The 14,021-nt window shown below is 45.4% G+C and overlaps 1 protein-coding gene across 1 annotated transcript in view; it reads left to right on the forward strand.

Moving 5' to 3' along the window:
* Positions 1–3,529: 3,529 nt before the first annotated feature.
* Positions 3,530–14,021, forward strand: part of LOC139556897 (protein starmaker-like) — a 54,863-nt gene continuing 44,371 nt past the window's right edge. The window contains exons 1-2 of the mRNA XM_071370993.1: positions 3,530–3,535; positions 9,841–10,607. Coding sequence (XP_071227094.1) covers positions 3,530–3,535; positions 9,841–10,607 — 773 coding nt within the window. The remainder of the gene's footprint in view (positions 3,536–9,840; positions 10,608–14,021) is intronic.

Genomic DNA, 14,021 nt, shown 5'->3' on the forward strand with positions numbered 1-14,021 from the left:
GAAGAAGGATGAGTACAACCCCAAGAACACCATCCCAACCGTGAAGCATGGAGGTGGAAACATCATTCTTTGGGGATGCTTTTCTGCAAAGGGGACAGGACGACTGCACCGTATTGAGGGGAGGATGGATGGGGCCATGTATTGCGAGATCTTAGCCAACAACCTCCTTCCCTCAGTAAGAGCATTGAAGATGGGTCGTGGCTGGGTCTTCCAGCATGACAACGACACGAAGCACACAGCCATGGCAACTAAGGAGTGGCTCCGTAAGAAGCATCTCAAGGTCCTGGAGTGGCCTAGCCAGTCTCCAGACCTGAACCCAATAGAAAATCTTTGGAGGGAGCTGAAAGTCCGTATTGCCCAGCGACAGCCCCGAAACCTGAAGGATCTGGAGAAGATCTGTAGGGAGGAGTGGGCCAAAATCCCTGCTGCAGTGTGTGCAAACCTAGTCAAGAACTACAGGAAACGTATGATCTCTGTAATTGCAAACAAAGGTTTCTGTACCAAATATTAAGTTCTGCTTTTCTGATGTATCAAATACTTATGTCATGCAATAAAATGCAAATTAATTACTTAAAAATCATACAATGTGATTTTCGGGATTTTTGTTTTAGATTCCGTCTCTCACAGTTGAAGTGTACCTATGATAAAAATTACAGACCTCTACATGCTTTGTAAGTAGGAAAATCTGCAAAATCAGCAGTGTATCAAATACTTGTTCTCCCCACTGTATATACACAAAATATATATATATTTATATATAAATAAATAAATCTCTCTCTCTCTCCTCTCTTTCTCTCCTCTCTCTCCTCCTATCAGAGCGTGGACAGACATAAACAGTGAGTATCGGACGCGTCACAACCCGACTCTTTGGGTGTGCCCACAACATGAATTATGAATGAACCGACAAGCAGGACCTTTTGATCAAGGTGACCGAGGACATTATTGGGTAGATATAGGTTAATAATAGTGTTCAATCAAAGGTTGCTGCGTTGTGAAGAAAATCATTGAAAACATTTGGGGTCAAGTCTATGGTCAACGTTTGACAGCAATCCGTGTTTTGATTTAGTTTCCCTGACACTGTTGTTTCCAAATGGTCCCATCCATGTCTTACCGATATTAGCATTTTTCGCACATCGTGTTTAAATCATCTACAAGTGACTTTGTTGAGCTTCACAATCAATTTGAAATACTTTCAGATTAAACTAGACACACCTATCCATAATAATAACACGTGGGATTTAAAGCCCAAAAATAAATCTGGCATAAAAAAAAGGCAATTTAAATGGACAAATGTCTTCAACTACTCCATTGGTGGATATTTTCTTGTCTGGGTTCCGTGGTTGCCATGGTGCCGTGATGTATCCTAATCAGAGAGCTGTGTAAATATTGTACATGTGTTATTATTTGTAAGTGTATTTTTTTTTTTTTTTTGTGCATTTTTTAATAAGTATTTTGTGTTTTGGCTGCTCCAGGGTTTGATCCCTATATCCCGTGGTCTTGACTCTCAGAGCCGCAGGATCCTGATGAAACGTATATGTTTTAGCTTCATAGCTGGCTGGCTGTTTGGCTGGCTGGCTGGCTGTTTGGCTGGCTGGCTGGCTGTTTGGCTGGCTGGCTGGCTGGCTGTTTGGCTGGCTGGCTGTTTGGCTGGCTGGCTGGCTGTTTGGCTGGCTGTTTGGCTGGCTGTTTGGCTGTTTGGCTGGCTGGCTGGCTGGCTGTTTGGCTGGCTGGCTGGCTGGCTGTTTGGCTGGCTGGCTGTTTGGCTGGCTGGCTGGCTGGCTGTTTGGCTGGCTGGCTGTTTGGCTGGCTGGCTGGCTGGCTGTTTGGCTGGCTGTTTGGCTGGCTGTTTGGCTGTTTGGCTGGCTGGCTGGCTGGCTGGCTGTTTGGCTGGCTGGCTGTTTGGCTGGCTGGCTGGCTGGCTGGCTGGCTGAGTGGCAGGCTGTTTGGCTGTTTGGATTCAAATAATCTGTTTGGAAGTATAACACCAAAGAATGCTTTGATTTGTCAAGACGTAGAAGAGGAAGTTCAGGGCCTGTTCAAGGATGGCTCCTTACCACTGCCAAGATGGGGTGGCTTTTTGTTCACTTTTCAGCAGCCGTGGCATCACCCAGGTGGGTGCTACATCCTGGCATTGGAGGACCAGTACCAGAGTAGTGTAGTGACTGACCAGAGAAGAGACTCCAATATAGTGACTGACCAGAGAAGAGGATCCAATGTAGTGACTGACCAGAGAAGAGACTCCAATGTAGTGACTGACCAGAGAAGAGACTCCAATGTAGTGACTGACCAGAGAAGAGACTCCAATGTAGTGACTGACCAGAGAAGAGACTCCAATGTAGTGACTGACCAGAAAAGAGACTCCAATGTAGTGACTGACCAGAGAAGAGACTCCAATGTAGTGACTGACCAGAGAAGAGACTCCAATGTAGTGACTGACCAGAGAAGAGACTCCAATGTAGTGACTGACCAGAGAAGAGACTCCAATGTAGTGACTGACCAGAGAAGAGGATCCAATGTAGTGACTGACCAGAAAAGAGACTCCAATGTAGTGACTGACCAGAGAAGAGACTCCAATGTAGTGACTGACCAGAGAAGAGACTCCAATGTAGTGACTGACCAGAGAAGAGGATCCAATGTAGTGACTGACCAGAAAAGAGACTCCAATGTAGTGACTGACCAGAGAAGAGACTCCAATGTAGTGACTGACCAGAGAAGAGACTCCAATGTAGTGACTGACCAGAGAAGAGACTCCAATGTAGTGACTGACCAGAGAAGAGACTCCAATGTAGTGACTGACCAGAGAAGAGACTCCAATGTAGTGACTGACCAGAGAAGAGACTCCAATGTAGTGACTGACCAGAGAAGAGACTCCAATGTAGTGACTGACCAGAGAAGAGACTCCAATGTAGTGACTGACCAGAGAAGAGGATCCAATGTAGTGACTGACCAGAAAAGAGACTCCAATGTAGTGACTGACCAGAGAAGAGACTCCAATGTAGTGACTGACCAGAGAAGAGACTCCAATGTAGTGACTGACCAGAGAAGAGGATCCAATGTAGTGACTGACCAGAAAAGAGACTCCAATGTAGTGACTGACCAGAGAAGAGACTCCAATGTAGTGACTGACCAGAGAAGAGACTCCAATGTAGTGACTGACCAGAGAAGAGACTCCAATGTAGTGACTGACCAGAGAAGAGACTCCAATGTAGTGACTGACCAGAGAAGAGACTCCAATGTAGTGACTGACCAGAGAAGAGACTCCAATGTAGTGACTGACCAGAGAAGAGACTCCAATGTAGTGACTGACCAGAGAAGAGACTCCAATGTAGTGACTGACCAGAGAAGAGACTCCAATGTAGTGACTGACCAGAGAAGAGACTCCAATGTAGTGACTGACCAGAGAAGAGACTCCAATGTAGTGACGGAGACGGAGACGGAGACGGAGACGGAGACTGGAGACGGAGACAGTCATTCTCTGTGGCTCCAATGGAAAACATCTATGGGAAAGATACAGTAACTACTATCTGGCATGAAGGTAAGATAAATATGTTGCCTCATGACCCAGAGTGCCCTCCAAATAGTTTCAGAAGACATGTTCATTTAACCCCGTACACAAGAGGGGATTTGTCACGTTTACTCCTCCCTCTCTGGCGCTCGAGGTCATCAGGCTGCTCATTATCAGGCATTCCTGTCACCATCGTTACACGCATCAGCACCTCATCAGACTCACCTGGCCTCATTCACCTGCCTGCCTCAGTCACCTGCTTGCCTCAATCACTTCCCTGATTACCTTCCCTACATATGTCACTCCCTTTGGTTCCTTCCCTACATATGTCACTCCCTTTGGTTCCTTCCCTACATATGTCACTGCCTTTGGTTCCTTCCCTACATATGTCACTCCCTTTGGTTCCTTCCCTACATATGTCACTCCCTTTGGTTCCTTCCCTACATATGTCACTCCCTTTGGTTCCTTCCCTACATATGTCACTCCCTTTGGTTCCTTCCCTACATATGTCACTCCCTTTGGTTCCTTCCCTACATATGTCACTCCCTTTGGTTCCTTCCCTACATATGTCACTCCCTTTGGTTCCTTCCCTACATATGTCACTCCCTTTGGTTCCTTCCCTACATATGTCACTCCCTTTGGTTCCTTCCCTACATATGTCACTCCCTTTGGTTCCTTCCCTACATATGTCACTCCCTTTGGTTCCTTCCCTACATATGTCACTCCCTTTGGTTCCTTCCCTACATATGTCACTCCCTTTGGTTCCTTCCCTACATATGTCACTCCCTTTGGTTCCTTCCCTACATATGTCACTCCCTTTGGTTCCTTCCCTACATATGTCACTCCCTTTGGTTCCTTCCCTACATATGTCACTCCCTTTGGTTCCTTCCCTACATATGTCACTCCCTTTGGTTCCTTCCCTACATATGTCACTCCCTTTGGTTCCTTCCCTACATATGTCACTCCCTTTGGCTCCTTCCCTACATATGTCACTGCCTTTGGTTCCTTCCCTACATATGTCACTCCCTTTGGTTCCTTCCCTACATATGTCACTCCCTTTGGTTCCTTCCCTACATATGTCACTCCCTTTGGTTCCTTCCCTACATATGTCACTCCCTTTGGTTCCTTCCCTACATATGTCACTCCCTTTGGTTCCTTCCCTACATATGTCACTGCCTTTGGTTCCTTCCCTACATATGTCACTCCCTTTGGTTCCTTCCCTACATATGTCACTCCCTTTGGTTCCTTCCCTACATATGTCACTCCCTTTGGTTCCTTCCCTACATATGTTACTCCCTTTGGTTCCTTCCCTACATATGTCACTCCCTTTGGTTCCTTCCCTACATATGTCACTCCCTTTGGTTCCTTCCCTACATATGTCACTCCCTTTGGTTCCTTCCCTACATATGTCACTCCCTTTGGTTCCTTCCCTACATATGTCACTCCCTTTGGTTCCTTCCCTACATATGTCACTCCCTTTGGTTCCTTCCCTACATATGTCACTCCCTTTGGTTCCTTCCCTACATATGTCACTCCCTTTGGTTCCTTCCCTACATATGTCACTCCCTTTGGTTCCTTCCCTACATGTGTCACTCCCTTTGGTTCCTTCCCTACATATGTCACTCCCTTTGGTTCCTTCCCTACATATGTCACTGCCTTTGGTTCCTTCCCTACATATGTCACTCCCTTTGGTTCCTTCCCTACATATGTCACTCCCTTTGGTTCCTTCCCTACATATGTCACTCCCTTTGGTTCCTTCCCTACATATGTCACTCCCTTTGGTTCCTTCCCTACATATGTCACTCCCTTTGGTTCCTTCCCTACATATGTCACTCCCTTTGGTTCCTTCCCTACATATGTCACTCCCTTTGGTTCCTTCCCTACATATGTCACTCCCTTTGGTTCTTAACCACGCGGTTATGGATTCTGTTCCTGTCTGTACGCTACTCGTGTTTCTTGTTTTGTTCCATGGTCGTATATTTATTAAATACACTCCCAGGAACTTGCTTCCTGATTCTTAGCGTACACGTTACAGAATTGGCCTGTATGCTGTTCCATGGTCGTATATTTATTAAATACACTCCCTGCAGTTGCTTCCTGATTCTTAGCGTTACATTACAGAATTGGCCTGTATGCTGTTCTAATTGGCCTGTATGCTGTTTATGCGTAGGGCTAAATTTAAATGTTTCTTAATAATGAAGGAATATGGAATGCTTAGGCATGACCATGTTTTTTTATTTTATTTAATTTGATTTATTTCTCCTTTATTTAACAAGGTAGGCTAGTTGAGAACAAGTTCTCATTTACAATTGCGACCTGGCCAAGATAAAGCACAGCAGTGCGACACAAACAACAACACAGAGTTACACATGGAATAAACAAAACATACAGTCAATAACACAATAGGAAAATAAGTCTCTTTACAATGTGAGCAAGTGAGCTGAGATAAGGGAGGTAAAGGCAAGAGAAAGGCCATGGTGGCGAAGTAAATACAATATAGCAAGTAAAAACACTGGAATGGTAGATTTGCAGTGGAAGAATGTGCAAAGTAGTGATAGAAATAATGGGGTGCAAAGGAGCTAAATAAATAAATAAATACAGTAGGGGTAGCAATTAAAAGGTAACAGTTTTGAGATTATGAGGAAATGATTAGATTAAAGTTGAGGACACAACAGTTCACCTGACACAAGACTGATTGTATGTGTGTTTTGCATCTACTGTGGTTTTCACAGTCTTTGTTGATAACATCCTCTGTATACATCCAGTAACACGATAAGACTATTCCGAGACAGTCGTGAAGAGGGCACGACAAAGCCTATTCCCCCATCAGGAAACTAAAAAGGGTCCTGAGATCCTCAAACGGTTCTACAGCTGCAACATCGAGAGCATCCTGACCGGTTGCATCACTGCCTGGTAGGTTAATTAAAACTTCTTGCAACTATAGGGGGTGCTGTTCCGCATTAGCATTTTTTGGTCTCCAAATTAAACTGCCTCGTGCTCAATTCTTGATCGTACAATATGCATATTATTGTTATTATTGGATAGAAAACACTTTCTAGTTTCTATAGCCGTTGGAATTTTGTCTCTGAGTGGTACAGAACTACTTCTACAGCACTTTTCCTGACAGGGAGTCAGATTTCAGAAATTTTGACCCCTGATCTGGGGTCGGTTTTAAGGTGCCTGTAAATTCTATGGAGAAACCGACACTGCCTACGTCTTCCTCTGGGTGTCAGTACGTCATGACGTTTTGAATGGAGTCGATTGCACAATCAGAGCCACTATAAAACAACAACAAAACGTGGAAGTACCGTTCTTTCCCTTCGCGCGTCTTACGCAAGATGGACATCGGACTTGCCTCCTTCCAAATGGTTGTTTAGCCAGTAATATTTCTCCGGTCATGTTTTTACTCGTTATAGTTGTTAAAAACATCATAATGTAGTTAATTTGAACCGTTTTATAGCAATTTATATCCGTTTAGTGCGATTTTGAGGAATTTCTTTGTCGTGCACTTTGAAGCTTTGGGCACGTTTCGGGGTCTCGGTCGATGTTAGTGGACATTTCGAAGGACAGAGGACATCTATCGACCAAAAGAAGATTAGACCCAAGAAAGGATACATTGCCCAAGAATCTGATGGAAAATCACCTCATAGTAAGAAATATTTAATATGATAAATCGTTGTTCTGTCGAAATATTTTAAACGCATAATCCGCCATTTTGTTTGTTATCGCTTCACTTGGCGAACCCTGTATTGCACAGTAAGGATAATTTTAGAAATGTAAATCAGCGGTTGCATTAAGAACTAATTTGTCTTTCGATTCCTGTCAACCCTGTATTTTTTAGTCAAGTATATGATTAGCTTTCGATTTAACATTTAACATTTAAGTCTGAAAGATGACGTCCGACATTTTGAGGCTTGATTTGCTACTATTTTCATTGTATAACCACGGTTTTGTATGGCTAAATATGCACATTTTCGAACAAACTCTATATGTATGTTGTAAAATGATGTTACAGGAGTGTCATCGGAAGAATTCTGAGAAGGTTAGTGAAAAAATTAATATATTTTGGCGATGATTACGTTATAGCTCTCTTTGGCTTGAATCGATCCTCTGGTACGTTTGCACATGTAGTATGCTAACTTAGCGATTTATTGTGTTTTCGCTGTAAAACGCTTAGAAAATCTGAAATATTGTCTGAAATCACAAGATCTGGGTCTTTCCATTGCTATGCTTTGTCTATTTTTATGAAATGTTTTATGATGAGTAAATTGGTCATACACATTGCTCTCTGTAGTAATTCTAGTCGAGTTGTGATGGTCGGTGCAATTGTAAACTGTGATTTCTACCTGAAATATGCACTTTTTTCTAACAAAACCTATCCTATACCATAAATATGTTATCAGACTGTCATCTGATGAGGTTTTTTCTTGGTTAGTGGCTATTTATATCTTTATTTGGCCGAATTTGTGATAGCTACTGATGGAGTAAAAAACTGGTGGAGTAAAAAAAGTGGTGTCTTTTGCTAACGTGGTTAGCTAATAGATTTACATATTGTGTCTTCCCTGTAAAACATTTTAAAAAACAGAAATGATGGGTTTATTCACAAGATCTGTATCTTTCATCTGGTGTCTTGGACTTGTGATTTAATGATATTTAGATGCTACTATCTACTTGTGAAGCTATGCTAGCTATGCTAATCAGTGTGTGGGGGGGGGGTGGGGGGTGATCCCGGACCCGGGGTAGAGGCTCGTGAAAGGTTAACTGCTCGGCCTCCGACCGCAAGGCACTTCAAAGGGTAGTGCGTACGGCCCAGTACATCACTGGGGCTAAACTGACTGTCATCCAGGACCTCTACACCAGGCGGTGTCAGAGGAAGGCCCTAAAAATTGTCAAAGACCCCAGCCACCCCAGTCATAGACTGTTCTCTCTACTACCGCATGGCAAGCGGTACCGGAGTGCCAAGTCTAGGACAAAATTGCTTCTCAACAGTTTTTACCCCCAAGCCATAAGACTCCTGAACAGATAATCAAATGGCTACCAGGACTATTTGCAACCCAGGGTATGACGACAAGTCATCTGGTAACTGAACATCAAACATAGTGATGATAAACGTTGACACTGTTTATGACAGGAGTTTAATGATATTAACATGTTAAAATGCACATTTGGGCTCACAGGTGTTTGGCTTGCTTGTATGACATTAAAGCAGTATATATTATATATCTTAAACGTCTCATCTTTCAAAATACAGAGTCGTCGAAATTTACATCATCTTCCTCACTTGGGCAAAAGTTGCCCAATTAGCGGGAGGGGGCAATTTGTTGTCGTGTGCGGTGCTCAAATTCAGCACAGATGTTAGTCAAACCCCAAACAGAGCTGTGAAGCAGAGAACCTGAGCTCTGACGAATAGCATGTTACTGTACAGCCACTGCATTCCGACGTAGGCGCTTATCAGTATCCAAATCTGCCATGTTATATACGGGGTCATAATATACACTGGAAAAAACAGCATGAAGAACATGGGCTGCTGTGTGACCCCAGCGATGACAGAAACATGGGCTGATGTGTGACCCCAGCGATGACAGAAACAGGGGCTGCTGTGTGACCCCAGCGATGACAGAAACATGGGCTGATGTGTGACCTCAGCGATGACAGAAACATGGGCTGATGTGTGACCCCAGCGATGACAGAAACAGGGGCTGCTGTGTGACCCCAGCGATGACAGAAACAGGGGCTGATGTGTGACCCCAGCGATGACAGAAACAGGGGCTGCTGTGTGACCCCAGCGATGACAGAAACAGGGGCTGCTGTGTGACCCCAGCGATGACAGAAACAGGGGCTGCTGTGTGACCCCAGCGATGACAGAAACAGGGGCTGCTGTGTGACCCCAGCGATGACAGAAACAGGGGCTGCTGTGTGACCCCAGCGATGACAGAAACATGGGCTGCTGTGTGACCCCAGCGATGACAGAAACAGGGGCTGCTGTGTGACCCCAGCGATGACAGAAACAGGGGCTGCTGTGTGACCCCAGCGATGACAGAAACAGGGGCTGCTGTGTGACCCCAGCGATGACAGAAACAGGGGCTGCTGTGTGACCCCAGCGATGACAGAAACAGGGGCTGCTGTGTGACCCCAGCGATGACAGAAACAGGGGCTGAAGTGTGACCCCAGAGATGACAGAAGTGGCCATTAGGGCGGTGAAATGTGCCATTCAATATTATTTTAGAAAACAATGCAGTGCTCTCAAGAAAATATGCACTTAGGCCAAACCTATTTTGGTGAAACCATAAAGACATCCACCTTCACGCCACCCAAGCCCACGTTTATCTAAACAGGTGGGTTCTAAAAGTCTTTGCAAGGGAGCTAAAGTACACAGCCAATACAGGAAGAAAGACCAGGCGCATCCGGCCTATGGGATTACAGCTAATAAAAACACCTCAGCCTCACACCCAGAGAGACCAGCACTCCTCCCAAAGAGACCAGCACTCCACAGAGACCAGCACTCCTCCCAGAGAGACCAGCACTCCACCCAGAGAGACCAGCACTCCACCCAGAGAGACCAGCACTCCACCCAGAGAGAACAGCACTCCACCCAGAGAGACCAGCACTCCACCCAGAGAGACCAGCACTCCACCCAGAGAGACCAGCACTCCTCCCAGAGAGACCAGCACTCCACCAGAGACCAGCACTCCTCCCAGAGAGACCAGCACTCCTCCCAGAGAGACCAGCACTCCTCCCACAGAGACCAGCACTCCTCCCAGAGAGACCAGTACTCCTCCCAGAGAGACCAGCACTCCTCCCAGAGAGACCAGCACTCCTCCCACAGAGACCAGCACTCCACTCAGAGAGACCAGCACTCCTCCCAGAGAGACCAGCACTCCATCCAGAGAGACCAGCACTCCTCCCAAAGAGACCAGCACTCCACCAGAGACCAGCACTCCACCCAGAGAGACCAGCACTCCTCCCAGAGAGACCAGCACTCCACCCAGAGAGACCAGCACTCCTCCCAGAGAGACCAGCACTCCTCCCACAGAGACCAGCACTCCTCCCAGAGAGACCAGCACTCCACCCAGAGAGACCAGCACTCCACCCAGAGAGACCAGCACTCCACCCAGAGAGACCAGCACTCCTCCCAGAGAGACCAGCACTCCTCCCAGAGAGACCAGCACTCCACCCAGAGAGACCAGCACTCCTCCGAGAGAGACCAGCACTCCACCAGAGAGACCAGCACTCCAGAGAGACCAGCACTCCTCCCAGAGAGACCAGCACTCCACCCAGAGAGACCAGCACTTCTCCCAGAGACCAGCACTCCTCCCAGAGAGACCAGCACTCCTCCCAGAGACCAGCACTCCACCCAGAGAGACCAGCACTCCACCCAGAGACACCAGCACTCCACCCAGAGAGACCAGCACTCCACCCAGAGAGACCAGCACTCCTCCCAGAGAGACCAGCACGCCACAGAGAGACCAGCACTCCACAGAGAGACCAGCACTCCACAGAGAGACCAGCACTCCACAGAGAGACCAGCACTCCACCCAGAGAGACCAGCACTCCACAGAGAGACCAGCACTCCACAGAGAGACCAGCACTCCGCACTTACTGACTCAGTCCTTGTTTACACCGGACCCTACTCCATTGTTCGGGCTATCCAATCACTGCCCTGGTTTACTCCGGACCCTACTCCATTGTTCCGGCTATCCAAGCACTGCCCTGGTTTACACCGGACCCTACTCCATTGTTCCGGCTATCCAAGCACTGCCCTGGTTTACACCGGACCCTACTCCATTGTTCGGGCTATCCAATCACTGCCCTGGTTTACTCCGGACCCTACTCCATTGTTCCGGCTATCCAAGCACTGCCCTGGTTTACACCGGACCCTACTCCATTGTTCCGGCTATCCAAGCACTGCCCTGATTTACACTAGACCCTACTCCATTGTTCGGGCTATCCAAGCACTGCATGCAAAGATGCTGGAGGAGGGCTGGAGTCCTTGTTAGACTCAGATGCAGAGAAAATAATCTGGCACTTCCGTCCGTTTTTTGAAAGGAACAAATGTCCGGTCACTTAAGAACAAGATGGAAGATCTCTGAGAGTTTCCCACCGACGGGACTAAGCTGTAGTACTCTATGCTTTTCAGAAACTTGCTGACAGGCGATATGGACATAATACTTCAGGAGTTCTCCATGTTTTGTCGTGACCGGACAGCGGACTCGTGCAAAACCAAAGGGGGAGGGGGGGTTTAATGTGTCTAATAAAATATATTTCAATGTAATATTATTCATATACAGTTTATGTTTATAACCCTGGGCAACATGCGCCTGGGATTCTCACAGCGATATTGGCACGACTTCTGCCGAAGTCGGTTACTCTTCTTGTTCGGGCGGCGATCGGTGGTCGACGTCACCGGTCTTCTAGCCGTCGCCGATCCACCTTTCATTTTCCATTTGTTTTGTCTTGTTTTCCCACACACCTGGTTTACATTTCCTCATTACTTGTTGTGCATATAACCCTCTCATGTCTGCGTGTGAAATTGTTTGTTGTTGTAACGAACGTCTACTTCGTCCTCCTCCTCAGACGAGGAGAGGCGAGAAGGATCAGAAGACCAATATGCAGCGTGGTAGTTTGACGACATGATCAATTTAATGACAAGACGAACACTGACACGATCTACACTTGAATGATACAAAATAACAAAACGACGTAGACTGACTTAAACATGAGAACTTACATACAACGAAGAACGCACGAACAGGTACAGACTACAAACAAACGAACGAACGATACAGTCCCGTGTGGTACGAACATACAAACACAGGAGACAACCACCCACAACAAACAATGTGAAACAACCTACCTTAATATTGTTCTCAATCAGAGGAAACGTAAAACACCTGCCTCTAATTGAGAACCATATCCGGTTCTCAATGCAGCTTCAGGTGCTACCTTGGATACTCCATCTGATATGAATTCCCGTAGCAATGGTATTGGAATAATTCATTTGAATGCTAGAAGCCTGATCCAAAAGTTGGACTTTATTGAAATTTTGGTCTCACAATCAAATGTTGACGTTCTGATTGTATCTGAATCGTGGCTGTGTGATTCTGTGCCAGATTCAGATGTTCAGTTGATTGGATACAATATTTATAGAACTGATAGAGTTGGTAGAGGTGGTGGTATTGCGATTTATGTTAAATGCTGCTTAAATGTTTCTGTGTCCATATCAACCTCTGTCTCAAAGCAATATGAATGTCTAGTTTTAAACGTGGTACTTGGTAATATTTAACTCTAGCAGGGGTATATCGCCCCCCCTCAGCTCCTCCTTGTACTCTATGCAAATTATCTGATATACTGTCTAATTATGCAAACTCTGAATTACTGATTTTGGGAGATTTTAACCTGGATTGGCTCTCACCAGTATCCGATAAATTAAAAGGCATTTGTACTGAGCTAAATCTAACTCAGCTGATAACTAAACCAACCCGTCCCAACTTTAAGAACCCAGTAAAATCCACTCTACTAGACATTATTCTAACAAATACCCCCCATAAATACACAGCCAGTGGGGTTTTTGCAAATGATATCAGTGACCACTGCCCTATTGCTTGTATTAGAGATACCAGGCTGAAACACTCTGATCCCTGTATAATCTCTAAGAGAAATTATAAACATTTCTCACAGCAAGCTTTTATCCTTGACTTATATCACTCTGAGCTTTTATCCACTTGCTGCTTTCTGGACCCGGTTTTAGCCCTTGCTTTTTTCTCTTCTATTGTTACTTCTATGTCTGATAAACATGCCCCGCTTAAGAATCACAGAGTAAGAAACCGAACCAGTTCTTGGTTCTCTCCTGAATTGTCAGGTCTTTTCCTGCAAAAGAATCGGGCCTGGGCCTTGGCGAGGAAAACAGGTACTCCAGCTGATTGGCTGTTTTTTAGGCAATTGAGAAATAAATGTACTGCAGCTGTCAAAAAGGCAAAATCAAATTACTTCCTTAATGCTATGACAGATTCTGCAGGAGATCCTGCAAAATTCTGGAAAACCGTTAATTCACTGAAACGGGGGAATTCTGCTGTTTCTCTTCCTAAGCAAATTATCTCAGACTTCTGTATTCTAACTGAAAAAAATGATATTTGTGATGCTTTTAATAAGCATTTCATCTCTGCTGGTTTTTTATTTGAACGGAAAAGTGGACTTTGTGGTACTGGCCAGTTAGTTGATTTTTCGTCTTGCTTTTCAACCGTTACTCTGAAAAATGGTAACCCTGTTTTTAGTTTCCAGAAAATAACTGAAGCAGAGGTTCTAATTGCCCTGTGTGCCATTGATACTAAGAAATCCTTAGGCGCTGACAATTTAGACCCGTACTTACTTAAGTGTGCTGCACCTATTTTTGCTGGTTCAGTAACACACATTTTTAATCTAACATTAAGCACAGGAAATATCCCTAAGGTGTGGAAAGCAGCTTTTGTTCTGCCATTACATAAGGGAGGTGACGGTAGTGATTTGGATAACTATCGAC

The sequence above is a fragment of the Salvelinus alpinus genome, chromosome 28, assembly GCF_045679555.1.
Source record: "Salvelinus alpinus chromosome 28, SLU_Salpinus.1, whole genome shotgun sequence".
NCBI lineage: Eukaryota > Metazoa > Chordata > Actinopteri > Salmoniformes > Salmonidae > Salvelinus > Salvelinus alpinus.